General features: G+C 40.4%; 3 protein-coding genes across 3 annotated transcripts in view; 2 read left to right on the top strand and 1 right to left on the bottom strand.

The window, feature by feature from the left end:
* Positions 1 to 1,646: 1,646 nt before the first annotated feature.
* On the bottom strand, positions 1,647 to 7,791 carry tmem41b (transmembrane protein 41B). The gene is made up of 7 exons (XM_044029459.1): positions 7,572 to 7,791; positions 5,942 to 6,059; positions 5,376 to 5,504; positions 4,677 to 4,770; positions 4,454 to 4,558; positions 3,775 to 3,913; positions 1,647 to 3,677 (listed from the first exon to the last, which is right to left on the bottom strand). The coding sequence occupies exons 1-7, from the start codon at positions 7,666 to 7,668 to the stop codon at positions 3,508 to 3,510; spliced, it is 852 nt and encodes a 283-aa protein (XP_043885394.1). The 5' UTR covers positions 7,669 to 7,791; the 3' UTR covers positions 1,647 to 3,507.
* A 1,372-nt stretch (positions 7,792 to 9,163) lies between these two features.
* Positions 9,164 to 23,870, top strand: ipo7 (importin 7). Its single transcript, XM_044029756.1, has 25 exons — positions 9,164 to 9,370; positions 11,530 to 11,611; positions 13,889 to 14,042; positions 14,156 to 14,314; positions 14,410 to 14,566; positions 14,690 to 14,779; positions 14,867 to 14,961; positions 15,064 to 15,148; positions 15,236 to 15,370; positions 16,143 to 16,242; positions 16,339 to 16,415; positions 16,531 to 16,647; positions 17,289 to 17,378; positions 17,483 to 17,648; positions 17,772 to 17,932; positions 18,928 to 19,056; positions 19,705 to 19,771; positions 19,857 to 19,982; positions 20,068 to 20,165; positions 20,275 to 20,370; positions 20,909 to 21,129; positions 21,247 to 21,455; positions 21,549 to 21,755; positions 21,851 to 21,967; positions 22,805 to 23,870. The coding sequence occupies exons 1-25, from the start codon at positions 9,287 to 9,289 to the stop codon at positions 22,900 to 22,902; spliced, it is 3,120 nt and encodes a 1,039-aa protein (XP_043885691.1). The 5' UTR covers positions 9,164 to 9,286; the 3' UTR covers positions 22,903 to 23,870.
* Positions 23,871 to 25,719: 1,849 nt separating this feature from the next.
* swap70a (switching B cell complex subunit SWAP70a) overlaps positions 25,720 to 27,154 on the top strand; it is a 924,354-nt gene continuing 922,919 nt past the window's right edge. Inside the window, exon 1 of the mRNA XM_044029773.1 lies at positions 25,720 to 25,906. Within this exon, the coding sequence (XP_043885708.1) occupies positions 25,811 to 25,906 (96 nt within the window). The 5' untranslated portion in view covers positions 25,720 to 25,810. The remainder of the gene's footprint in view (positions 25,907 to 27,154) is intronic.

The raw sequence follows: 27,154 nt of genomic DNA, 5'->3' as shown, positions 1-27,154 counted from the left end.
AAACGGAACGGTCAGTATTTGTTCTAATAAAAAGCTTATGTGGTGCATTTGCAGTTATATTTAAAAAAAAACAACAAAAAAACAAAACACATTCTTTATTATGAGGATAATCTAAATCAACCTGCCTGATGTACGATTAAAATAACTATAATGTTGGGTGAATACCACCCTATAAAGAAACTGTGATTCCTTTTGACTGCTTTATAAGTTAATTTAGTTTGCAAGAAAAAAACAGAAAGAAAAACAATATTGTAATTCCTAGTTTTGTCGATCTTTGATATTCCTGCACAACTTTGATGGTTTTTGTTTTCCTTTGTTTCCCCCATTTTATGTTGTTTATTATCTTAATGTTTGCTCTGTTGAATATTGGTTGATTATTGTTTTGTATTTTCCTTTTGTAAGATATTGTATATTTGTAGTTTGATCTACAGTTTGTTAAATGAAACACTGTTTAATGGTGTTTTATGTCCATCTTCAATTAAAAAAAGCGACCATTGTTGGTGCAGAAAAGAACATGCAAAACACTACCATTGGTAAATATCCCCCCATATCTCACTGCCAATCTACAAGTGCATTTGAAGTACTTACTTAGTAGATTGCTGTGTTGTTGGATTTAGAGTTAAAGCATTTGCAAAATAATTGCAATAACATCAAGACTAGTTGATGTTGAATTAGTTTTCTGGAAACCAAACATGTCAAATATTGCACACAAGCGTCTACTCAACACACTCGTTTATCACCAAAGTACCAGTCAATGTGCAATGTTATAATACGAGTCTGTAAAATTCGAATTATTTTGAAAATAATTCAAAACTTCCGGTTATAATTTTTTTCCTACTTTACACAACCATAAAGCAGACCTTTGCAGTCGAAATGCATTGTGGTCCAGCAGCAACAACACAGCTGTAATCATCTGGCATAAATCTGTTGTGTTACATGAGCCTGACACGGATTATTTCTATGACTTCAGATATATATTTATTTACTCTGTTTCACTAATGAAAATGTCTTCCATTACAGATCATAAAGTGTTTTCTTCTAATGGTCATTATCATTTATTATTATGTATTTTATTATTACATTTATTAAGAATAAACAATACAACATTAATAATAAATGTCACACAATGCTACAAGTAATCCAAATTCATAGATATATCTCTGTCTGCATTCAACAAATTCGTGTCTAATGACAGAACAAGATTAATTTAGATTTCGTGTGTGTGTGCGTGTGAACGTGATATTTTTGTAACGTCATCAGTGGGTCGATTCTTAAAAAAATATTAATGGAAAAATAACTGGGTGATCATCTACCCATCACACACAAACATAACAATCAGGTTGAAGGACAAAAAGACTAACTAACGAATAATGAAAAGTAATTAAACTGTATCTTATTTTATTAATTAACCTAAATAAAAATGTCCACGACTGATTTTCTTTCTATACTGAGTGAATGTCATAAAAGCTATAAAAGCCAGTGTATTGTAATAGCACCGCCTCACCACGCGGTGGTGCCAAACCCTGATTTCTCTTGTGTGATTCTCCAACATGATTTGTTCACGAAAATAAAAAGAAATCGCTCATAAAACACAATTTAGTAGTTACTATTTTGTGAACAGTTTGCAGCACAAACAAAGGCAGTCATATTTTGTAAAGAGTTTTAATGATTCAATAAATATATATATAAAAAAAGATAGGACATAAATGTGCAATCTGTAAACACTTCATACTGCAATACATCATTGCCCCATACAAAACAATACTGCCTTTTGAAATGTTAAACAGAGGGTTACACATCACATTATCTTTGATAGGACAAAAACTAACGATGAAAAATCTGATTTTTAAGTTTAGATTCAGGTTCAAATATTTTATGAAAACAATGAAGGAAATTAAATTAAAAGCTAGAATATTCATTTGTTACGGTTTAACATTAGTGAGAATCTGGTTTTGATTAAAAAAAGGTTATAGAAATCTCGTTGCTGACTCGAGCACCTTTTTGAAGGTGCAGACACAAAGAACTTCACGTCCCTCATGCACAAAAGAACCCAGCAGTTTCTGATTGCGAGTTAGTGTTTTTAAGACTTTGTACTCTCCCACGGTTGAACAGATGTTTTTACAAAACATTGTCTACATTGTTTTGAAATGAATGTTACAGCAGTACATACACACACACACACACAACAGCAAATCTCAAAATGCACCCCCCCATCCAACCATCCATCTTCGAAATCCGATGCTTTAGTGTCTCTGTGCAGAAATATTTCACACGACAATAATAATAAGTTACCTTGGTGAAAGAAAACCATGACACATAAAATGAATCTTTCAAAACAACACAACAGAATAAGTCATTCAAAACAAAACCTCCAAAAACAACTTAAATCAGACATCATAATAATAAAAATAATAATAACTCCTGGTGAAGAATGGAAGCAGTAAAAAGCAAGGCAAGACTGGGACATCGCTCAGTCTTTTGGCAGTTGTATTAAGGACATTCTCTGCAGTTCTACACTGGCATAGCAAAACGATGTCATGGGACACAGACAAATAAACACAATCTCAACATACATGCCTAAAAAGTTGGACATTATTATTGTCGATGTAGATAAATTGAACATTTGTGTGGATTTTATTACACTTAATTATCTTCTTTTGACTTAATCCACGCTCACTGATTAATTGCAAATACCAGTTTGACACTGGGCTAAACATGTGAAAACATTTTACACAAACTTCCTTGTTGTTTACAAACTACAGTAACAATGGCAAGTACAGAGGGAAGTGGGTAGAACTAAAAAGAGCCAATTGAGGCAGTGGATCCAGGTACTTTTCGAGGAAGAACACGGGGTAACAACCTAACATATCAACAGAAGCAGCACTTGCTAAGATGAGTCATTGCACTTCCATCCTTTCCTCATGCTGCATACGTTTGCCAAGGCAAGCTCCAGGTAGAAAAAAAAGTACTTTCAACAGTTGTGTGACAATTATTGCTGTGGCGGTGCACTTCATTAGGTTGAAATCGATTGAATCAAAATAAATTAAAACTTAATTAAAAGGTGCTACAAATAGGATGAGGTAATTGATATGCTACTACTAGGAGACAGAGATGTTTGCAGTTGCCTGAACACATCACCCTACTAGTAGCACCTATAACTGCCTAACAAACAAGTATTTAATTGAAAAAAAAAAGTTTTACTCGTATTTACACGATGTGCCAAGATTAACAACAGAATCCACACAAACAGAATAAAAAAAAAACTTGTGCAAGCAGCGGCCATTTTACACTCATTTAGAACGAGCCACCACTGCATGCATTCTGGCATCAACGAGTGCCTGTGCCAGACGGCAGAGATTCTCCCACCAGCACCAGCACCAGCACCAGACCAGACCAGACCCAGCAGCAAAACTGAGTGACAGCTGCATGTTCCTGAGCCAAGGGAGGGGAGCGAGGGTGTTTGGATCAGCCAGCAGATGAGGTTCTGAGGTGTTACTTTACAGTGATCTACTCTAATTTCTGCTGCAGCTTCTTCTGGAAGCAGACAGGCAAGATGGAGAGCACGGCGAGAACGCCGAGCACAGCCAGAGAGTTCCAGGACACGGCCTCCCCAGCTGTGGTCAGTTTGTACAGTGTTGTACCTGCATTGATCGCGACGAAGGACGGGGGCGCGACTCCTGTGAATTGACCCAGGTGAACACAGGTGAGTCACTGACAACAACAACAACAACAACAACAACAAAACACGGAGACAGCGGAAACTGACAGTCTTACCAAAAAAGGTACCAATGAAGAAAACTCCCAAAGGCACATTGATGACAGGCGAGGCGATGTTGATGAACCAGTTTGGAAGAAAGGGAGTTATCCTCAGGAAGATGATGTAGTTGATTAAATGATCTCTGTGTTTGTCAACCTGCCGGAAAAAATACGAAAATCAACGGCAACCCAGTACATCCCATCTGTGGCATTTAGAACCGTCAGTTTCTTTAAACGTTAGCAAATGTTACTACCACCGTCTATAGAGTTGCTATATGTGTTTTTATAGTCATACCTGATCATAAGGCAAATAGTTTGGGATTACAGTGTGTTGTTGGTGGCATAAAATAAGAAATGTGACTACATTATGTTGGTATTTGGTAACTATAGCATTTTAATAGACCAAGAACAAGAAAACAAGGAGGAGGTTGTTACGTAAAGATAAGAAACATCACTTTTGTTATTCAAGTTTTCAGCAACAGTTGCTTAACAGTTTACAATATCAGCACCTTCTCTGGAGTAAAACCAACTTTAGTCTAAGCTGAATGACCTAGTGTCGATAAAAACTGTACCAGGTGGAGGGATTTAGAGCAGCACTGTTACATTGGATTACATTAGAGGTAGTTGTATATGCAAACATATGCAAAACACACCAAAATGGCTTCAGGTTATAGTAGATTTCCTGTGCAGCTCTTACCTGCTGAGACCATTTCTGTGCTCGCTCTGTGAGATATTTATGGACCATGGGTCTGCCCACCAGATATGACAGCATGTAGCAAAAGGACGCACCCAGGCCAGAACACTGCCAACACACAAATATTTAAATCAATACACATCTATGTGTGTCTTGTGGGAATACTGAACATTGGTACATTACACATTTGTTTTCATTTCACACATTTCATGCTGATTGTACTCACCAAGCAAACTAAGAAAAGAGCCAAGGGAAAAGGATAAAGATAGCCAGACAGGATGCTGAGGAAGATAGATCCAGGGATTGCAAATGTCTGGAGGCTGAACAACGTGTCAAGGTAAACAACTTTAGAAAGCATAAAATATCTCAATGGATGAATAAAAAAGCAATAGCAAACGGCTAAGATTGGGATGGGATGAAAACCTAACTTCCCTGGCATATCCGTCGTAAATAAGCAACCAAAATCTGGGAGCTGCTGAGATGACTGAACTAGCTGCAGCTTCACTAAACCATTTAACACATTCACACACAAAATGTCAAATCCAGTGCCGCTTTCCTCAAAACACAGGTTTGCTATCCGAGACTTGAGCTTAAAAACAGACCTTCACCTGATCCAGTTTATTTCAGAGTCAACAAAGACCAGTTTAACTTCTTGTTTGGACCAAATATCCCAAGACACGCTGAAAGTGCTGGGTACATTTAAAACCAGAATATTTTTCATCTCGTTGTGACGTGGCTACACACAGAAAAACAAGCGCGCCACGACTACATAATTGTCATTTGTGTGTACGTGCGCACAAAAGACGCTACATGTGAACGGCCCCTTAGTTTGTCTTCAATAACAGAAAGGTTGATCGTTGGTATCCCAAGATCAAATAACACATTTCTACTAAATTATCAATGCAAACCTTTCAAACAAGGATACAAAATATATGTTGCAAAGTAGGCCACCAACACTTGGGTGTAGTAGGTGTCTTTGTATTTGGACAACACAGTTCCCAAAGCTTTGGCATCATCCATGTTTTTTGGGATCTTGATTTTCTCCATTTCATCACTGGGAAAAAAAATGAATTTGAAGTCAAACATATTTTACACAACCAGTTTGTTTACATCACAGGAAAACAGCTGCTGGTTTCTGTGAACTATACTGAGCAGAGAGTTTGGCTGTTCATTCACATTGAAGGTGAGAGAATAACGTTTCACAAATGTAAAGAAACTGGTGATTGCTTCTTTGTTTGGTGACCTTTTAACTTCAGGATTTCATTCAATGATTTACTTTGACTCGCTTTTCAAAAGTGACTTTTCTATGAGAAAATAAACCTTCAAAATCTTAGCTGTACATAAAACATGTTATAACATTATTTACTGTTATTGGTCCATCATTATTTCTTACCGCTCATTTTGTGAAACAAAAATATTTTCCTTAACAGGTGAAAACTCCTCCCCCACTTTTAAAGAAATATAATAATGAATGAACAAAAAGTGACTTACTTTGGAAGCTCTGGGAAGTTCCTGTAGACTAGGTACATGACTGAGGCAGAGCAGATGAAGATAGTCACCAGGATCAGGAGAGACATTCGCGCTGAGCCGCCTGCATTATGTTTCGTCTCTGTAGGGAAGGAGAATAAAGGCTTATCAAAATCAGACAATGTAGCTTCTAGAGTTATTATGATGGTAAAAGAAAATAGAATTTAGAATTTACAAATTTTACAGTGCCAAGTAAAAGATGCACACATTTAGGGAGGCATACATTCTTTATAAAGACTAAAGAATACAAATGGCATCAACACTATTTTTCAGTTGTCGAACGTCGTGTTGTGTGACTCCACTTTTTGCATCCTTAGCCTTTTTTTTATTTTTCACTGTTCTTCTGCTTCTGAAGCCAATTTGCTTCAAGATTGGACATGTGCATTCCGGGATGGTCAACTGCATACCTTTTTTGTCACTAGTAGTTTTTCCATTCCGTCCATTTTTATCTGCCCTCTGGCACCAACATGGTATTTATGCTCTTATAATCCACAATGTAGCATTGCAGTGTTTTCCTGGATTGTCATTTTTCCTCCTTCCCCCTTTCTCATTCTTGGTCTTACTTCTTCTTCAAATAATATTTCCGGAAGGATGTACACTAAGAGGTGTAATGCTGCAAGCTTTCAAAGCTCTCAATCTGCAGTTCAACAGTTTGCAGTTCTTTATCCCAGTTCTGTTCTTCTAATGATTTCCGGCAGGCTGTACACCGACAGTCGCAATGCTGCCTCTCTTCGTTTTGATAGCCCTTCAAAAAAAATCAAAGTCTTCTTATTCCATTGTCCTCAAAAACTTAAAAATAGACTACAATGTCTCTGCAGTCACTCACATCCTTTAACCATTAAATCTATCTGTCCTAATAATCTGTCAGAAGCCTTGTTACAATGTCCCCCTATTCTTCTTAGTGTGTAGTTAATTTTTCTTGATATGAAAATCACTTCAATGACCAACAGGGTGGTCGACTAAGAATAAGTCATAACTTGCTCATGATTACCTGCCCATTCTTGTCGGCAATTTGAACTTTTTGGCAGAATAGGAATATGGAATATCATAAGAAGCAGGCACATGATTAAACAAAATCAAAAAAGGCTTGGGCATAAATTTCAGATGTTTAATACTATCACTGCATTTTGCAATAAGTATCTAAACATGATAAGTGCAGGTCTTTTATTCACAATTTTGTGTTGCATCTCCATTTTTACTTCAAAGCAGAATCAGTGTTACCCTGGAACGTCTTGGTAAAGCTTAAAAGATCAAAACCTAGTCAAAAATTAGACATTTATCTGTCCTTTTAGTAGTCAGTGTAATTTCAGCAGATCTAAAACCCCCCCGAAAGCATACTACATCCGTTTCTAGTGTGTTACAATCGACAGCGATGTGTTTTTGATTGGCTTTGGTGTAATCGAGCCAATCTACAGTGACTGTACCGTGATAACAGCCTCCATATTGTCTGGTAATTCGACTTTCTTCGTAATAAACACAGCCTACAAAGCAGAACGAGCGTTAATACGGTGTTAGCTTCGCTGTCCTTGGCTTTATTCAGCCTTCAGAAAAACCGTCAGAGAGCTAACAGTTAGCCACCACAGCTTGAACCTACCTTTCCGGGCATGAGAGTCACTATCATTCGCCTTCATCTCCGCCTGTGTCGAGGATACACCGTCGCCCTCTCGTCTGTCCCTTCGCTTTTTGGCCATTTTTATCAGATAAGGTAGAATACCGGGGTGTAAATGCCCACACAGCCGGTAGAAGGTGGAGTGAGACCGGTATGATAGTGACAGTCCGCTGCTGCTGACGCGATACACAGGATGACCTCTGAACTTCCCATCCAATTGCACCATCCATCCACCACAGCGTCCCCCTACTGTGGACTCTGGTATTGCAGACACATACGCCTGGACTACTGGCGACTTAAAGCACTGCTGCCTCCCACTGGTGTAGCAACATCGTTGCAGTTATGGATTAAAAGAAATAAACAAAAAAATAGATAGATTGTGAACAATCCATTTACATTCTGCAATTTTCATTTTTGTGATGGTTGGATGATGTATAGCTTTATCTCACTGCTCTCTGCACCCCTCTCGTGTTGATGCTGATGATCTAGTTTCTCAGTGATGATGCAGCACTTCATCCTGCCAAATGGCAAACAGCCTTAAACCTGCAATGGCTGGAACAAAACCAATCTTAGCCAATATGAATGTAACTACTGAAACACATGCCAAGCTCACCTAAAAGAAGATTTCTCCAAGCAGAGCTTTAAAAACAATCCTCTCCTGAACAGGAACATCCAGCAAAGCATGACCTTCTCACACTGCTTCATGCATTTTGTCATCAAATATCCAACATTGCTCTCCCTTACATGCTTCATTGTCTACAAAAGAGATCTATACTTCCTCTCTCTAACTGATGTCTGGTTATCTTACATTATTACTGCCATTTCACCTACATATTTTAGTTGGGTGAATTTAGATAGATAGATAGATAGATAGATAGATAGATAGATAGATAGATAGATAGATGCTTCTGCATGTGCAGTGAAGGCTTATTGTCATTTTTCCCCATTGAAAATTAATAGTGACAGACACCAACACTGTATGCCTCTGTGACAGCCATGGTGACACATTTGTGCCTTTGACTTGTGCCTTAAACTGCATTTAACTTTTTTCTTTTGATAATATTATTATTACCATATCATTTACCCCACACACACCAAATCACATATCAAAATGTTAAGCTCGTTTCAGAAATCTTCCAAAACAGTTTATTCTGATTTTTGTACTTGTAAACTTTGCCTTTTCTGAAACCTTTCTCCTGGAGAGTATGAATGGAGAGGGCGGGTCAAAGATCCCCCCACCTCATCCTCGTCTGTGGGCTTTAATGGCAGCTTCCATCCATAATATTGCATTACCGCATCTTCTTCCAAAACAGTCCGTTATTCTGTCTCTCAGTCCTGAAGGTAGATCATGCACAGATAAAAGGCAAACTCATTAGTCATTACTGGACGTAAATAAATACACAGACGTGCATATATTCTAGTCTTTCTTTTAAAATGTACACATTTTGTTCGGGGGATTTTAAACTTATGGACAGGACATACCGTTGACTCAGTATAAAATAAAACTACAACTACCATGGTCCATTTTCCATAGCCGGATGTTCGTGTTGCACAAATCTGGCGCTGAACTATCCGGGTACTTCAGTCACTTCTTCCTTTCGCGCCGGGTAACCGGAGAGCCGTGCGTCCATGTGCGCAGTGACTGGGAATTGAGAGTCCTCTGAAATATTAAAGTCCGAGCCGTAAACGGAGTCTTCGCGATGGATCCAGAGTCTTTGGTCGAGGCCCTTCGGGGCACGATGGACCCCAATCTGCGGGAGGCCGCGGAGAGAACGCTGAACGAGGTAAGTTTAGACTCGAGCCGATAATGGTGATCGCTGTTGTGGCGCGGGCTCGGCTCGGCCTGGGCCGTCCACAACATCAAGATGGTGCGATCACGCACACTTGGCTCCGCTGCTGTTGCATTAACGGGGCCTTAGCTGGATTCCACCACTCGTTTTTACATAATGTTACTGTTTATTATATTCTCACCCATTACACTACCGTGAAGGACAACACGAATCAAGTACAATTAGAACAATATATACATATCGATGTCATCGTTAGCTTGAGCCAGCTGTGTGGCTAATGCTAAACAAGCTAGCCCTTCTTGACATGCCAAAGGAGGTAACTGTAAGCGCGTCACAGTCAGTCTCGCCTTGGTTTTGGCTCACATTTGCGCTGTCACGGCAGTAACATTGAACGTCTGGCGACTGTACGAACAAATAAAGCGTACTGAATGCAGGAAATGCGCCACTTTAAATGTATTAACAGGGGTTACCGATGTGAGGCTATTAGCCAGCTAACGGAGCTACTTGTTGGATGGCTGCTGTAGCTACACAGTTGCTGCTCACGTGTCACTGTGACAAGCCTTGGAGTTATGATTTTCTTTTATTGAATCCTAATAATTTTAGATTGACTGCTTCCGTCTGACTGTTGTCTATCGTGACATCACTTTATATCGCATCGGTGACGGGGGCTCCTGATTGAAAAATATCAAAATGGAGTTCTACGTTAGCAGACTTCCATGTGAGCCATGTTAGCTAATATAGTGTAGTTGATGAAGAGTTGTGTTGTCTCGCTTTATTCGCCGCGCATACGTTGCTTTACACAAATCGCAATTGGCTGCGTTAGCGTTATGGATCATTAAAGCCTCTCTCTGAAGCCTGAGAATGAATTGTGTAGAATAACACCACCCTTTAAGCCGCACGTGTATCGTTTTCATGGGGCTTGGCAATGGACTTGATGCACTTTCATCAGCTTTTCTGTCTTTGTCCTCTCAGTTGGGCTTTCTGCCAACTATTATTAACATGTCAGTTAGGTTTTAATTTCTTATTAAGCGATTAATTGTTTCTCAAAATGTTAGAAATTTATTGGAAAATAAAATGCTGATCATTGTTTTCCAAACAGTCCTAGTTTGTTTACAAACAAAAGATATGTATTTGTATCATTGTAGACTCATATTTAAGAAGCATAAATCAGTTTAAAATTCATGATTTGATTATCAAATAGTTGGTCAGTATATAAATCAGTAACTAATGAGTTGCCACAGCCCTACTCGTATTTCAAGAAATAATGTCAAGATCAAGGCCCTGCTGGGGCTTAAGAGTCTTCCCACAGCTGTTTTAGTGATTATGGCATATTAGCGTCCAACATGTGATGCTATTATTTGTAGTTTTTTGCAGTTCAGCTTGTCATGCTAAGGTTAGAAAGAATTAACCCTGCTTTGTGTGTTGGTCAGAACACACATCAGACCACTGAGACATAATGTAGCCCACCAATAAATTTAGCAAAATAAAATGTGACACAGGAAACAAGTGTGTGCTGAAGTTTTATTTTAAAAAAAGACACAGAGACTGCCTTAAACTTTCATAATGCACAGTTTATTTCTGGGTTGTTCTCAGTTAATCCCTTTTGTCGCCCAGAACTGATGAATCTGAATTTCCAGTTGCCGTCAGAAGGGCTGGATAAATGTACATATGAGACCTTTTCCAGCTGTTTATCATATAAAGCTACTCAATTGGTGTTCCAGGATAAATAATATAGACTCAGAAATGAACATTTCCACCCACATACATTGGTAGTGGTGGCTCTCTTCAATGACACGGCTGGAAGACGGTTCACTCTCAGACTAGAGTTCTTTTTGTGGTGTATTGTCTATAAGTGGTGGAAGTGTGTTGTGTTTTTTAATACAAGAACCTGTTTTTCCAGATAAATATTGAAAAATGGTTAATTAAATGCACAAATACAGTAAATTAATTAATTTTTTTTCATGTATAACAGAATGTCAGACGTAACGTGTACTCAACTTGCAATGTCAATAATACAACCTTCCAAGCTTTGTAATGCCCTGTCAAAAAACATAAAGCCACATCTTCATTCAGTACAACACTTGCAATTTTACACATGCTATTCCAATGTTTATAATGGTTTGCATTAATCTGTTTTTAATTTTGTTTTGCAGTGTCACGCCCATGTAAACTTTGTTTCCACACTGCTGCGTGTCACCATGTCTGATCAGCTGGATTTGCCTATCAGACAAGCAGGTGAGCCTAAACTTTCTTTAAATATGGTAAAATTAAAACAGATAAAACACAATTTTTTTAATGTTTAAAGTCCGTGGGTAAGACTTGGTGACATCTAATGGTGAAAATGCAGACTGTAATAAAGGGAGGACCCCACTACTCACCCCTCCCTTTCCCAAGCATGTCGGGGGATCTGGGATGGCCCTGCTATAAAAATGCATGCAATTCATATAAAAGGTTTGTTTTTAGTCTATGAAAAACAAACCTATTTATTTTTAGAACAACTATACACTTATACAAACATACATATGGGTAGTCAATTAAAATTCTGCTGAGAATCACTTGACAAACCAGGCTCTGTTGGCATAATCTGGAGTGGAATCGGCACATTGTCTAGACTGATTTTGTCTAGAATTGTTTGAGGTAGGTATTAAAATGTGATTTAGTGAGGCAAAGGTTCTAATGTTCTCCCAAACCTCCTGGTGCATGCATACATAAATAAACACAACCGCATTTACCATTGGGATGAATGGTAAAATATATATATATTTTTTTACCAAGTTTCCTACGAGTTTGGTTCGACCTCTCACGCGTACTGAAAAGAGAACTAAAAACTAACATGTGCATGAGGTATACATTTTCCTGTACTATTGTCAGTAAAGTAGTTTTATGTTCGATATGTAGTGTTATTTTCAAAACAGTGATATGACAGTCTGTGCTTTCCTCTTATGTCAAACTGGATACACATAAGGTTACAGAACAGAAACAGCCTGGGACTTTGTGTTTTATCACATCATCGTGCATCTGACTCCAATTTTGACAAACTACATTAGATGAGAAATGGACTAGATATTCATGAGCCTAAACAAACTGGTTACTTGCTTACATAATGGTTAAAAAAAAAAGATGATTCACTCTTTGTGTGGCTAAAGTGTTTTGCTGAAGTGCAGTGGACACGTGGAGTTGTTTAAATATAGCTTGTTTTGCTCTGGTCATGCGTGCCTCTGTGAGGAAGGAGTTAATGGAGGGGAAATCAATGGTAAGAGTTGAAACGTTGACCAAAGTTGTCGCACAAATTTACAGTGTCCTCCCAAGTACTTGTAGCTGTACTAGGAAATGAAGCTGTTGCAGACCTGTGCAAAAAATGACTTTACCAGCTGTAGGGAAAATGACGTGTAATAGAAGAACAGAGGAGGAATAGCTCCTCGAGACAGAAAAACATCACCAGTGAACCTGATAACAATAAACACTTCATTTACTGTATTGTCAGTCAATCTTCAGATGGCATGACCTCAGTATTTATTTACTTAATTTACTTAAATTATTATTGGAAATATTGCAGGTTATGTAAATGTTCTTACTTTTTGGCATTTATTTAGCAAGTGAATACATTCAAGTATTGCTGTAGATATAAGGTAGATTTTTGTTGGCACACGTTTTTGATGATTAATCCACAGCAGCCTTAGTCACTACACAATACAGGTTATTCACAGAAATGCCAAATGCCAAATAAACCACTGCTGTTGCCTTCCCATGTGGTATTTTACAGCATTTATTGGCTCATGTCACGTCTTTGTTTGCCATTTTCAATAATATAGTCGTCTGTCGTTGATTTTATTCAGGTAGACATTTATAACAAGATTTTCTTCCTCCTCTCCATGAATATATTTAATAAGAAAGATTTCTAAGTGGATTTAGAGTGTTGAGCTAATGTTATATTGTAGTTTGATGGTCAAAGGCAGGGAGAGTTGGTTTATGCTCAACAATGACTGGCTGGATTTCATTTGTTTCACCAGTGGTATGGACATTTATGTCAGCAGTCTGGCGTTGGCTTCCCAGCCTTCACTCTACTGCTCGCTCACTTGCCTCTTTCCCTGTGAGCCACTGAAGTCCGAGTGTGGCCCCACATTGTACATGTGAAACCAGCTGACACCTTGGTGCCACAGCTACTGAAATACGGATGTAAAAATGTGTTCTGTTGCTTTAAGCAGTTGTAAATTCACACTTCTGTCTTGTACCGCATCATGATGATGGTGCAAATTAGGATTGGTGTGTTTTTAAACACCGTACATAGTGGTTTACTTCATTTGAAATGTCAATGTGAAGTAGTTTGCTGATGAATCAGAAGCATCTTCAGGTTGAGAGCTTTATCTTTTCAAATTTACAACGGATATCGGGGTCACAAATGTACTTTCTACTGACTCAAATAGAAAGTTAGTAATAGTAAGTTTGCTGTATTTCAAGTTTGGTCTCTTTGCTTGAAAAGTGCCATAAAGGGGTTATGCTATTATTTTTCAGGTGTGATTTATCTTAAGAACATGATAACCCAGCACTGGAGCGATGGAGACGGTTCAGGCACCGAGACACCTGTCAATTACATCCCAGATGAGGACAGGCAGTTCATTCGAGACAACATAGTGGAGGCCATCATCCACTCCCCTGAGCGCATCAGGTACAAAACAAGAGTGTTGTTTAGGCCGTTCCTTTTCCTTCCTTGTCTCCTTCCTCTCTAGTTCTGTCCCTGTCTAAATCAGCCATTCAAAACTGTGTGTTTGAACCTCTCAGGGTCCAGTTGACGACATGTATCCACCATATGATCAAACATGACTATCCCGGCAAGTGGACGGCCATTGTAGACAAGATTGGTTTCTACCTGCAGTCTGACAACAGTGCCGGATGGTTGGGCATCCTGCTCTGCCTTTACCAGCTCGTCAAAAACTACGAGTACGTCATCGCTCGGTCTGAATTCAATATTGCATTAAGAGAAAACGCAATACATGGGATTAATGTTGTGTTCGTTTGGCCGATGTGTGACACAGATATAAGAAACCGGAAGAGCGTCAACCCCTGGTGGCTGCCATGGACCTCTTCATGCCCATGCTGAAAGGACGTTTTATCCAGCTTCTCCCTGACCACTCCAGTGACTCTGTCCTCATACAGAAGCAGATCTTCAAAATTCTCTATGCCCTCTTCCAGGTATAACCACAGCACATCAAATGAGCTGGCCTCAGAGACTCTAGCTATTATCTAATTATCAGGTCTTTTTACAGTAAGGTGTGGGATTTGTTTTAATAAAATGGACTCTGCTTGTCTTTGTAGTACAATCTTCCCCTGGAACTCATCAACAGACAGAACCTGACAGAGTGGATGGGCATCCTGAAGACAGTAGTTGACAGAGATGTTCCTCTAGTAAGAAGCTGCATTCCCACCACACTAGTGTCACAAAGAACTGCGTACATACTGTTTTGATGCCAATGTTGTCCTTGATGTGAACAGGAGACGATGCAGATAGATGAAGATGAGCGACCTGAGCTGCCGTGGTGGAAATGTAAGAAGTGGGCCCTTCACATCTTGGCTCGCTTGTTTGAGAGGTAAAAACTATGACGTAGTTCTGTCTTTAGTTTAATAAATCCCCCCCTCCCCCCAAAAAAAGCCAAACAGTAACCTTGAACTTTTTTGGACTCTTCTCGCAGGTATGGAAGCCCAGGCAACACAACCAAAGAGTACGCAGAGTTTGCCGAACTTTTCCTAAAGGAATATGCAGTTCCAGCACAGCAGGTACGAACTTGAGCCCGCACCTGATCCTCCTCTAATGCATTTCTCAGAACGTGAGCCATTAATCGTCTCTGTACATTTGTTCCCAAGGTGTTGCTGAAAGTATTATACCAATACAAGGAAAAGCAATACGTTGCTCCCAGAGTACTCCAACAGACGCTCAACTACATCAACCAGGGCATAGCACACGCTATGACGTGGAAAAACCTCAAGCCACATATCCAGGTAAACTGGTTTTGAACTTAAATATTAATTTAAACATGACTTTACAAGTGTTTCATCCACAAAACAAACTAGTGCTTCTGCAATGCCGCTGCACCTTTCAGCAACTGAAAAAATTCACTTAAAAATCACTTAAATCATGTAATATATTATTTAAATTTGTGAAATCCAGTTCTATATGTTTAAATGTTGCTATTGCTGATTCAGAATGCACACATGCACAAGGAGTGCGACGGCAACAACTCGGTCAACTCTATAAAACACACAGGAAGAGAGTGACACCGCTGGCTCATTAATTAGCAATGCTATCTACCTCGGATCACTAATCTTTAACATACTAACTCTTGTAGGCGGTTCCAAATGTCAATTTAAATGCGTCGTTCCCTTAAATTTGTTAGAGTGACGTGCGTTTCCCAGCACAGCCACACTTCATCCCACGCACCTGACCCGACTGCTCGCACAACTCACAGGGGGAGGAGGAGGTCGCATCAATTATGTGCTGTCACTGCATCAGTGCTGAATCGTCTACCATGATGCATCTTAAATTTTCCACACCTCGAATGTGCTGAGATAGCGCACAAGTCTTTTTATTAAGAGCAGTTTTTTAATACTCGGATGTATTGTCACAGCACAGAGCGGCGTTTCACGTGTTAATGTGAATATGGTTAGTTCTCTGGTTTATGAATTCACATTAGTAGCTCAGGATTATTTATTGGAATATAAATACTTTATTAGTACCACTTTGTGATTCTTTGTTTTTAATTTTCCTTTTCAGGGCATCATTCAGGATGTGGTTTTCCCCCTCATGTGCTACACAGACAGCGATGAGGAATTGTGGCAGGAAGATCCGTATGAGTACATCCGCATGAAATTTGGTAAGCAGAGAAAGTCGGTGTTCTGTAATGGAGAAAAAAAAATCCTGCCTGTGCATCAGTGATGACTAACTATTCATCAACTGCTGTCCTCCACAGATGTGTTCGAAGACTTCATTTCCCCAACAACAGCAGCCCAGACGCTGCTCTTCACTGCCTGCAATAAGAGAAAAGAGGTGAGCTTAAGCTGGAGAAATGGCTTAATTGGAAGATTAGCATCTTTATCAGTCTCCTCTAATCATACTCTTGTGAGCCCTAAAGAGTAATGCAATGTTTTATTCTGCTGTACAGGTGCTGCAGAAGACGATGGGCTTCTGTTACCAGATTCTCACCGATCCCGCCTCTGACCCCAGAAAAAAAGACGGAGCCCTCCACATGATCGGCTCCTTGGCTGAAATCCTATTGAAGGTGACCAGCTCCCTACACTATTCTACACATAGTTTTGGAGACATGATCCAGATTTTGCAACGCAAAGCCGGCCGTAAAACATTTATTAAGCAGCAAACAGGATTTCATGGCACCACGCTGTGCCCTTTATAAGCATTCAGTCATAAATAATAGGTTTTAACAAGATTAAGAGATTATCGTGCAGAAAGTGATTCAGATATTATAGACGGTGAGAAGTAGTCAAACCATTGTCAAGAGTTTCCCCAAAGACGCGGACTAAGCCTCCACATTACTCTCTGTTACTCAGCACAGCAGTGTTTGGTTCTCATATCGCCTGGCAACATTCCCGTGCTGCACACAGGAAGTGATTTGTTTTACATCAGGGCAGAATGAGGCAGCATTAAATTGTAGCAAATTGTGCTGCTTAAAAAATCTGATGGTTCTGCAGTTTGATGGGATAGATGCTTCTTGCCCCCACCCACCCCCTGCACTGCTGGTGTATACACACAAACACTCCCTCAGTCCATTGACAGAGCTGGATTTCAGGTATAGGATGCGGCATACAAAAAGACCAATGGCGATTCTGCAGAGGCAGAATAACCTCAACAAAAGTTACAAACTGCAGAGTTAAAAACTAAATGCTTTCTCCTTTTTCTGAACAGAAAAAAATATACAAGGACCAGATGGAGTTCATGCTACAAAACCATGTCTTCCCCCTGTTCCGCAATGAACTGGGCTACATGAGAGCCAGAGTAAGTAAATCAGATAATTTACTGGCTAGAAGCCTTTTAATATCGGCACTTGTATCTAGTTTTTCCGTCCTTGCCAAATGTTCTTACCCCGTCTGTGTTCACAGGCCTGCTGGGTCCTCCATTACTTCTGCGAGGTGAAGTTCAAAAGTGACCAGAACCTGCAGACTGCTCTGGAATTGACTCGCCTCTGTTTAATTAATGACAACGAGATGCCAGTGAAGGTGGAGGCCGCTATAGCACTGCAGGTTCTCATTAGCAACCAGGAGAAAGGTAAGCAAGTGCAGTCCCACAGCTCATAGTTGCAGACAATGGTTTTCTTTTTTCCCCCCAAAGTTTAATCTCGTGTCAGCGTCTGAAATGTCAAACTCAACCCGTGTAATTGTTTCACTTCAGCCAAAGAATACATCACTCCCTTCATCCGGCCAGTGATGCAGGCCCTCCTGCACATCGTCAGGGAGACGGAGAACGATGATCTCACCAATGTCATACAGAAGATGATCTGCGAATACAGCGAGGAGGTCACTCCGATTGCTGTGGAGATGACACAGCACTTGGTGAGTACGATCATCATGGACTCACCAAGCACTCTACTGGAAACACTCTTACCCCTGCAGCGGGGGAAATGTGATCTCAGTGCTCAGTTTAGATTTTAATTTTGGTGCCAGATGAGCTGATTAGAGTGTTCATGAAACTGCAGATCTTCAGAGATTTTCACTCACAGCAGTCTACAAACTCAAAAAGACATCCTTTTGAGTGGTGTTTTGATGGACAGAATAGAGGGGGTGGAGTCTGGTAACTTGGATAAACCACTTTACAGCTGTATTGAGCAGAAATGTGCAAAACATGTAGACTCTTGAGGGGACTTGTCGATCATCGTAGACAATCAGATCAGGCGGCTTTTCTCCAACACCTCACTTAATTGAGACGGAAAAAAAAAAATACAGACTGGTCTGAACAATCTGGATTCCTGCATTGACAGTGAATTGATGGTGTGTGGGTTGGTGAAAGCCTTCAGCCACCACCAACACATTTTTTAAGATTAATTTGCTCAATGCAGCTTTCAGCAGTCAACATTTGTGCTGTTTTGAGTGCTTTTCTAGTTTAATGACACCATCCCATTCACAATCAGAGTAGCTATTTCCGTTGGGATGAGATGCTTTTGCAAAGGTTCAATATCCTAATACTTGGGTGCTGATTTGGTGATGGCATCCATGACGGTTTTCTTGCCCCTTAGGCTAAAATGAAGTGAGACATTTCTTGACTGTAACCTGTGAGTCATATTTTCCAAAATCAACGCACATTTAATTTTAGGCTGATTATTAGTAAATTGAGTGAAACAGTGGTGTAAACAGCTTCATTTAGATTACCCAGGTAATAATAAAATAAATTATTTATGATCATCAATCTAGTAGAAATATTATGATCCTGGGGGAGAGAATAGTATCCGCTCTTTGGCATCTTTTCCTTGTTTCCCATATGAATACATCTATAGGTCCTCCAATGCAAAGAAAGTCCCACTGAACGATGATGTCTGCTCCCTCTTTGACAGGCAATGACGTTCAACCAGGTGATTCAGACGGGGCCCGACGAGGAAGGAGGCGACGATAAGGCCGTGACCGCCATGGGCATCCTCAACACCATTGACACACTGCTAAGTGTGGTGGAGGACCACAAAGAGGTGAGCAGCATAGTTGCTAGGCACGTTGCCCACACACACACACTCTCTCTCTCTCCTGGCTGACCACTCATCTCAGTGCCACTTCCTCTGCACAGAGCAGCTCTGGTCTGTTGTAACGTTCTTTGCCAACACATTTGAGCCACCCACCGACTCCCGGGAATGTACTCTGTTCTCATGTTCAAAATGACTCAACAAGCCCGAGGCGCAAGCTCGAAATAGTGTCCGGGGCACGCTGCCACCGCGTCTGCTGGAAGAGTGGACTGCTGGTATTTTAAGTCAAGAATCAGATGTGGTCTTACACCGAGGACCACTGATTACGTAATGGTTCACAATTCGTATGATCGAGAATTATTTTTGACTTACAAATCGAGGAAATTTAAACAGCTTTGTGGACTGTTGGTAAAACACATGTCTATTTAAAGCACACATCATTCAGTGACTGTACAGCTTCTATATATCAACTACAATGTTCATGTTTTCAGTGCCAAAATAGTGAATTTACAGCCTGAAATGTGATTTATTATATTGTAGATGCATCCAAGTGTTTTTATTCATTAGGAAATGAAAGAAAACATTCTTTTTTTCCCACTACAGCCTTTGCTATTCTCATTGTTTCTCATTGCCTTTTTGTCCTTTTTGCTTTTCCAGATTACCCAGCAACTAGAGGGCATCTGCCTGCAGGTGATTGGTACTGTGCTGCAGCAACATGTACTGGGTAAGCAGGACTGGTTTCTCCAGTGCTTCCACATTCCACCTGCACTACATTTACCCGGTCACTTATCTTTTGTTTTTCTCCTCAGAGTTTTATGAGGAAATCCTGTCCTTGGCCCACAGCCTGACTTGCCAACAGGTGTCGCCACAGATGTGGCAGCTCCTTCCCTTAGTGTACGAGGTCTTCCAGCAGGACGGATTTGACTACTTCACAGGTTTGGAGGAATAAACGATACAATATCGTTTTTGCACTTTTCTGTGAGGTCACCTGAGAAGATAATAAATGCCTATCTCTTTCAGATATGATGCCACTCCTTCACAACTACGTGACAGTCGATACAGACACCCTCTTATCTGACACCAAATACCTGGAGATCATGTATAGCATGTGCAAGAAGGTAAAGGGGGGGAGCTGCCGTTGTCACTATATCTAACCTGTTCATGCTTGATGATTAGCGGTGATTGTTGTGCACGGAGAGATTCACCTTGGCCCGTCACTTAACACAGGTCCTGACGGGTGATCCAGGCGAGGACCCAGAGTGCCATGCAGCAAAGCTGCTGGAGGTGATCATCCTGCAGTGCAAAGGCCGTGGCATTGATCAGGTCAGTGTTTAACAAAGATGATGAGCCTTTGGCAGTCACTGCATATTGTAACAAATAGAGGACTTCTCAAATAGAGGACTTCTGCTTTCCCCAAGCTCGTCAGGAAACTACGGTGGCCTCCACTTACCAAAGAGGATATCATTCTTTGTTTGTGTGGCAATATTCTACTTCAAAATATGAAATGCAGGCCCGGGCGGAGAAACGATATGGCCATCTCCATTAAGACCTTGCCCATAGACTAGATAAAAATGTTCCCATTCAGAGGAAAATGGATAATGAAGTGTGGCACACTTGAGGACATTAGTGTCACTGACAGCTGGTGTCATCTAAATGGTGCCTGCTTGCAGGTTGACATCTGTGAACTTCCAGTTTCATAATCTGCTTTTCGAATTGTGAATCTCGACACCAAGACTTTCTCCACTTTTACATGCAGCCTATTCACTTGACTAAACAACACATTCAAAGCTTATTTTAAGGCTAATTGCCCCCTAAATGTTGAACACACACTTGAACCTGTCTGACCCTGCTGCTCTTGCAGGTCGTCCCCTTGTTTGTTGCTGCCGCGTTGGAGCGTTTGACAAGGGAGGTGAAGACCAGTGAGCTGAGGACCATGTGCCTGCAGGTGGCCATCGCTGCACTTTACTACAGCCCCCCTCTGCTCCTCAACACCCTGGAGAATCTCCGCTTCCCCAACAATACCGAGCCAATCACTAACCACTTCATAACCCAGTGGCTCAAAGATGTCGACTGCTTCCTCGGGTAAGATTTTGAGGCAGTTTCATCCCGTTTCTGCAGCCCGTTTGTCCCAATAAATTTGTCAGAATTTTAGCTTGAGTGTAAATGGAAATCCTACTATAACCCTACTTGTCCTCACAGCCTCCACGACAGAAAGATGTGCGTTCTGGGACTTTGTGCTCTCATTGACATGGACCACAGACCTCAGGTTGTCAACCAAGCTGCAAGCCAACTTATCCCAGCAGCCATCCTACTGTTCAGTGGCCTCAAGAGGGCGTATGCCTGTCGAGCAGAGCATGAGAATGACGACGAGGACGATGATGAGAACGGAGAGGAGGAGGACGACAACGGTAAGGCACAAATATTTGATTGCATTTCATGTTGCATCAGCGTTATCTGCGATGTGTAACAAATGTTGTTGTCGCTCTTTTGAATGAACGTAGCCGAGCTCGGCAGTGACGAGGATGACATCGACGAGGAGGGACAAGAGTACCTGGAGATGCTGGCGAAGCAGGCAGGTGAGGACGGAGACGATGAGGACTGGGAGGAGGACGACGCTGAGGAGACGGCACTGGAAGGCTACACTACAGCTGTAGATGACGAAGACAACTTAGTGGACGAGTATCAGATCTTCAAAGCCATACTACAGAGTAAGACACTGACCCTTTTTTAAAGTCTCCGTTAAACAAACCTGTCCTGTGTTGAACATCGGATCGTTAATCTCAATTTATTTTTGCCGACGCAGATCTTCAGAACCGTGACCCGGCGTGGTACCAGGCACTAACACACACCCTTGACGAGGATCAGGGCAAACAGCTTCAGGACATTGCCACACTTGCAGACCAGAGACGGGCAGCACACGGTGAGCACCAGCAGAGCCTCTGCCATTTTCACAAGTAATTTAACTTCCTGGGTTTTAAGGATGAGGTGTTGTTGACTGTCATACCTGCATGAACTGAACAGGGCTATACTTGATCAGCAACACCAGGGCTTTTCCTCCTAAAACGTTCCAAAATGGCTGGCACTCAAATGACCCATAAAGTAATTCTTCATTTTTAGTTTTCTGAAATGATGCTAAGGCTATTGCTAACACCATTTACCTGGAATATAAGGCTTGAAAGTCTTTACCTACAGTCCACTGCAGTAGAGGGTAATTAGAAAAATCATTAAAGGAAAAACAAGGCGTTGTAATCCAATTTAAATAGATAATATGTCAATACACGATGGGTGGGTTGTTCTGCTTGCATCATCAGTGATAATAAACAAACCTCGGTCACCTCAGAGCAGAGCAGCAATGTGCTTGTATTTAATCAGCAGGAAAAGAAAATGGGCTCATCTCAGAATTACATGCTCTGTGGACTGTTATGATGGGAATAAAAAAAAGCTTACTTTACAGATTACTCCCCTGCTTTCCCACATATGGGTCAGGGAACTTTGGCCTTTGTGTACCTGAGAAGATGTTCTTTGTTGGCATCATGAGCCTCTGCTTCATAACACAGGTGTTTGGCTTTTTCAGGCTGCTGTACAAATAAGGTTTATTCTAATGCACCAATTTAGAACAGGCTGATAAAATACTATCACGACTATCACATGCTGTATTGGTAAATGTCTCCTGATCACCACTAATCTGTGTGGCTTCTCTCCATCCATGTCTGATAGATTCTTAAGTGCTTCTGTGTTTTTTTTGTCTCTTTTACAGAATCCAAGATGATTGAGAAACACGGCGGCTACAAGTTCACTGTGCCAGTGGTGCCATCTAGTTTCAACTTTGGAGGCACTGCTCCGGGAATGAATTGAGTCATCTGTTCTAATTTTTATTACTCTGTGACTGATTGTAGTGAAGTGAAAAAAGCTTGTGTTGTTCCCTTAAGTAGTGGTTCCAGAACTGGTTCTTCTCAGTCATTCTTCAATCTGTCAAATGGGAAATAAGCACCAGAAGATGTGGGAAAGCAACCAAAATGCAACCAATGGCTGGGGAAAACAAACCAAGAACTTGAGCACGATGCAAGAGAAGAAGCTCGGAACAACGTTGTCTTCTGGAGCCCAGTGTGGAAGGGATACCATGATGGCAACTCTTTTGTTTTTTCCCACTTAAACAAAATTTGGGGGATTAACAGTCAGAAATTGATAATGGGACTAAATATTTCATTATCATCGTTGTGGCCAAATGGCTGTAATAAGATTATACCTCTGGTAGTGGTGATATCTACATTATTTTCTGCATAAACAACCATGTTTATGCCATACAAGCCAAGGTTATTGATTTTTTTTCAGGTAGCCTTGAAAACAACCAGAGGCGTTTGTAAGGTGTCAACAGCTGTATTCATATGTAGCATATTGGATACTTCATAGCACTATGGTGATGCCTGATCTCTGTAAATTAATGACTAGCACTTTCATATTGTTCAGGTTCTCCTAGCCTTCTGTATCAGACTGCAAATTTTTTAAATTGAGGACTATTTAAAATGTAAACAGCTGTAACTTTGTTATTTAGCGAGCGACCTCTGTAACGGCTGGTTGCCGCACATCTGGTTACAGAGAGGATCAGTGGGCAACTCAGAAACATTAATTTCAGGAAAAAAAAGAGAATGCTCTTGGTGTTCATTATGGCTGCAGGACGTGTTTGTGAGCACTGCGAGTACAATTGGATACATCATTGAGGAATGTACAATTGGACTTATCGTGAAAGTCTCAAGCTTTTGGTTGGTGTATGGATGAACTATCTATATATACAACAACATATTAAAAAAAGCTAAGGGAATTCATGACCGTGTGTGTTTCCTTGGACGCCTTTTTATGAATGTGTGAACTGGATAAGCTGTGGTTTTGTCCAGCAGAGAGCAGCACAGTGTGGCTCTGGAACACCAGGGACTGATCATTGATTTCATATTCATGATATTCTTTTTCCAACCTGTGATTTATGCAGTAATGTGTGCTGCAACTGACTTCATCTTTATCCAATATGTCATAATTCTCTATAACTCTCCATGATATGCTCATCCATGTTTGATGAAGAAGTTTGGGCGCTTACCGAGGACTAAATATTTCCGTGTGAAAGATTATGAGCCAGCGGGCCCCTGAGCACAGACTTGAGAAGGCTCCCCACTCCCCCATGCATCCACATCCACCCACACAGATGAACTGATTCTGATTTTCCTCCTCCCTCAAGATAATTGTGCTTCTTGTCAGGCAACACCGAGCCAATTATAATGTCATTAAGGGGCCCCTATTAGATATATTATGTAAATTAACCTACGTTATTTTAACGAATATAAATACCTCACATGATCTGTGTTGTTTGGCTTCAGGGCCCCATAAAATAAAAGTAAATCAGATGCAGAAGGAAGTTTAACAATACTTTAATACTTGTTATTGGGGTGTTGTGAAAATTGTCGAGCTGGGGAAAATATGTTGATATGAGAAGCGATTTGCTCTACCCGATCATTTTCTGTCATCTCTACTTTGAGCCCAGTGCAATGTGTTTGAACGTCTTGAGTCTCCAACATTTTCAGCTTAAAATAAGCATGAGACAAAGGTCAATTCCCTCACTAAGAGTGAATAATCAAATTTCATTCTTTAAAGTGACTCCAAAAGATCAAAGCTAACTAAATGGATCTAAAATTAATAAATTACACAAGTATTTTTGAGCAAAACATTGGTTGGAGTAGGTCGTCCTGCAGCTTCTTGGAAGACGTCCCTGAAGTGTTTCTATGGGAATTTGTGTCCATTAAGCATTTATGAGGTCAGGCACTGGTGTGGGATTAGAAGGCCTGGCTCCTAATCTCTGTTCCAGTTCATCCCAAAGGTGCTTGATGGGGTCAACAGTCAGGACACGGTCACAGGTGGTCAAATTATTAGACCACCTGTCATTAAAAGGAGAAAACAAATATTTTGGAAAGCTTTCATGTTTAAAACACGTTTAAAATATGTTATGGTGATTTACAGTTGCAAGAATTTACGGCCAGTTATCCACCAACTGAAGCGATTGCAACAGGACAACGACCCAAAGCACAGAATACGCCTTCTACAGAGTCCTGACCTCAACCCGATTTGAGATGCTGTGGCGTGACCTCAAGAGAGTGATTCACACCAGACACCCCAAGAATAAAGGACGGTCAACCTGTTACTAAACCCAAGGGTTCCCATACTTTTTCCACCCTGCACTGTGCACGTTTACATTGTGTGTTCAATAAAAACATAATTGTTTGTGAAGTATTCGTTGAAGAAGACTGTTGTTGTGACTTAGATGAAGATCAGATCCCATTTTATGACCAATTTATGCAGAAATCCAGGTCATTCCTAAGGGTTCACATACTTTTTCTTGCGACTGCAGTAATGTGCTTTACTGTTTGTTCCATTTTCTTGTAAAATTTGAAAATTGTTAGTTGTTAATTTAGGGTCGCTGTGTTTTTGGCTGAAGGGCTAGTAAATGTATATGAAATGTAAATGATAATATAATAATATAATGTACCTTTATTTTCTACTTGACTCAATGTACTTTTCCATCAGATGATTACTGAGGTTTTGAGTTTAAACTGTGGGAAGAAAAAAAAACCCGCAGCTGACGTCATCAACACATTTTCTGCTCGCGCTTGTCTTCTTTTTTAAGAGGCGGACATTTAGAAAGAGCACACACACACACGTAGAGTGAGTGACGGACACACGTGCACAGACAGACAGACAGACAGAGCTGCTGGTCAACAACATGTGGCCTCGAGAGGAACTGTTAAAGTTTATATGGCACGCGTTCACTGCACTGGACGCGGATCATCGTGGGAAAGTTTCCAAATCTCAGCTCAAGGTGCGTTTCTCTGCGCGCGCGTGCGCGTGTGTGTTTATAGATTGTATATAGCCTATACATCTTTTAATCCAGTCTTAAAATAATGCAACGATTAAATGTGATCCCCTGTTGTTGTTGTTGTTGTTGTACAAACACTTTTTGCACAAAAGTTGGGACACGTTCTAAAAAAAAAAATTGCAACATTTACTGAACAAATAAAAGTACAAAGAAAAGATTTTCACTCATAATTGTGATTGTATTTTGCAACTATATGAAAAATAGAAAAGGTTAAACAAGTATTGTCCACAATCAACTGGTTAGCTGAAAGAGGTTTTTATGGGTATAAAGTACAGAGCATCTATCAAAGACGAGGACGGTGCCAGGTAACTGGAAATAATTGTTAGTCAGTTTCAACACAATTTGTCCTCAGTGCATTATTCAGGTGTTTCACCGTTTACAGTGAGTACACACTATCATGTGAAGATTTAGAGAGGAAACAGCTGCTGAATGTGGGAGAACATGGATCCATGAGGACGTCTTGTATGAGAAACTGTTGTGATCTTATTGTGATAGACATACTGTACGTAGCAACATGAGCGTACTTGAGCTACAATGGAAAATCATTGTCACTATATTGTTCACCGCTGCATCAGGAAATGCAACCTGAAACTGGTTTACTCAAAGAGGAAGACAGAGAGTGTTTTCTCTTTGTCTTTGGGCCCAAACTCATGTGAGATGAACTGCAAGACAGTGGAGACAACAAGTCAGATCACATGAAATAAGTTAACTGATGAGGGATCAGGCAGTTTGTCCTTGTATTTTAACGGTTACATTTTTGAAAAACTGACCAAGATGAGAAACCAAGAATTTCTGAGTAAGAGCATCAAGACAAGATGATGACCTGTATCTCTGAGATTATAAATTATAATCTTAATGTGTAGTGAAGTTCACACACTTTTAAAACTGTAGACCACAAACCAAAGTTAAAATGTGTTTTTATGCAGCTCAGTAAAAGTAGATTCTGCTGGAAGAGTAAGACTTAGGTTGTGAGTTCAACTCCTATGATGAGGTGATATTTTGGACGACATACTATACTATGACTTTTTTGGGTGATTTTGGACGACATACTATACTATGACTTTTTTGACTGATTTTGGACGACATACTATACTGTGACTTTTTTGTCTCATTTTGGATGACATATTATACTATGACTTTTTGGGGTGATTTTGGACGACATACTATACTATGACTTTTTTAATTTATTTT

Source organism: Solea senegalensis, linkage group LG7 (assembly GCF_019176455.1).
Source record: "Solea senegalensis isolate Sse05_10M linkage group LG7, IFAPA_SoseM_1, whole genome shotgun sequence".
In the NCBI taxonomy this organism is placed as follows: Eukaryota; Metazoa; Chordata; class Actinopteri; order Pleuronectiformes; family Soleidae; genus Solea; species Solea senegalensis.
This window is presented reverse-complemented; position numbering and strand designations above follow the sequence as displayed.

Coding starts and splice junctions, on each gene's coding strand:
- ipo7 (XM_044029756.1), top strand. CDS start 9,287: ATGGATCCAGAGTCTTTGGTCGAGGCCCTTCGGGGCACGATGGACCCC. Junction 20,166..20,274: donor TGTATAGCATGTGCAAGAAG/GTAAAGGGGGGG, acceptor CACTTAACACAG/GTCCTGACGGGTGATCCAGG. Junction 20,371..20,908: donor AAGGCCGTGGCATTGATCAG/GTCAGTGTTTAA, acceptor CTGCTCTTGCAG/GTCGTCCCCTTGTTTGTTGC.
- tmem41b (XM_044029459.1), bottom strand. CDS start 7,668: ATGGCCAAAAAGCGAAGGGACAGACGAGAGGGCGACGGTGTATCCTCG. Junction 4,559..4,676: donor CTCTTTTCTTAGTTTGCTTG/GTGAGTACAATC, acceptor GTGTGTTGGCAG/TGTTCTGGCCTGGGTGCGTC. Junction 3,678..3,774: donor CTTCATTGGTACCTTTTTTG/GTAAGACTGTCA, acceptor GTCAATTCACAG/GAGTCGCGCCCCCGTCCTTC.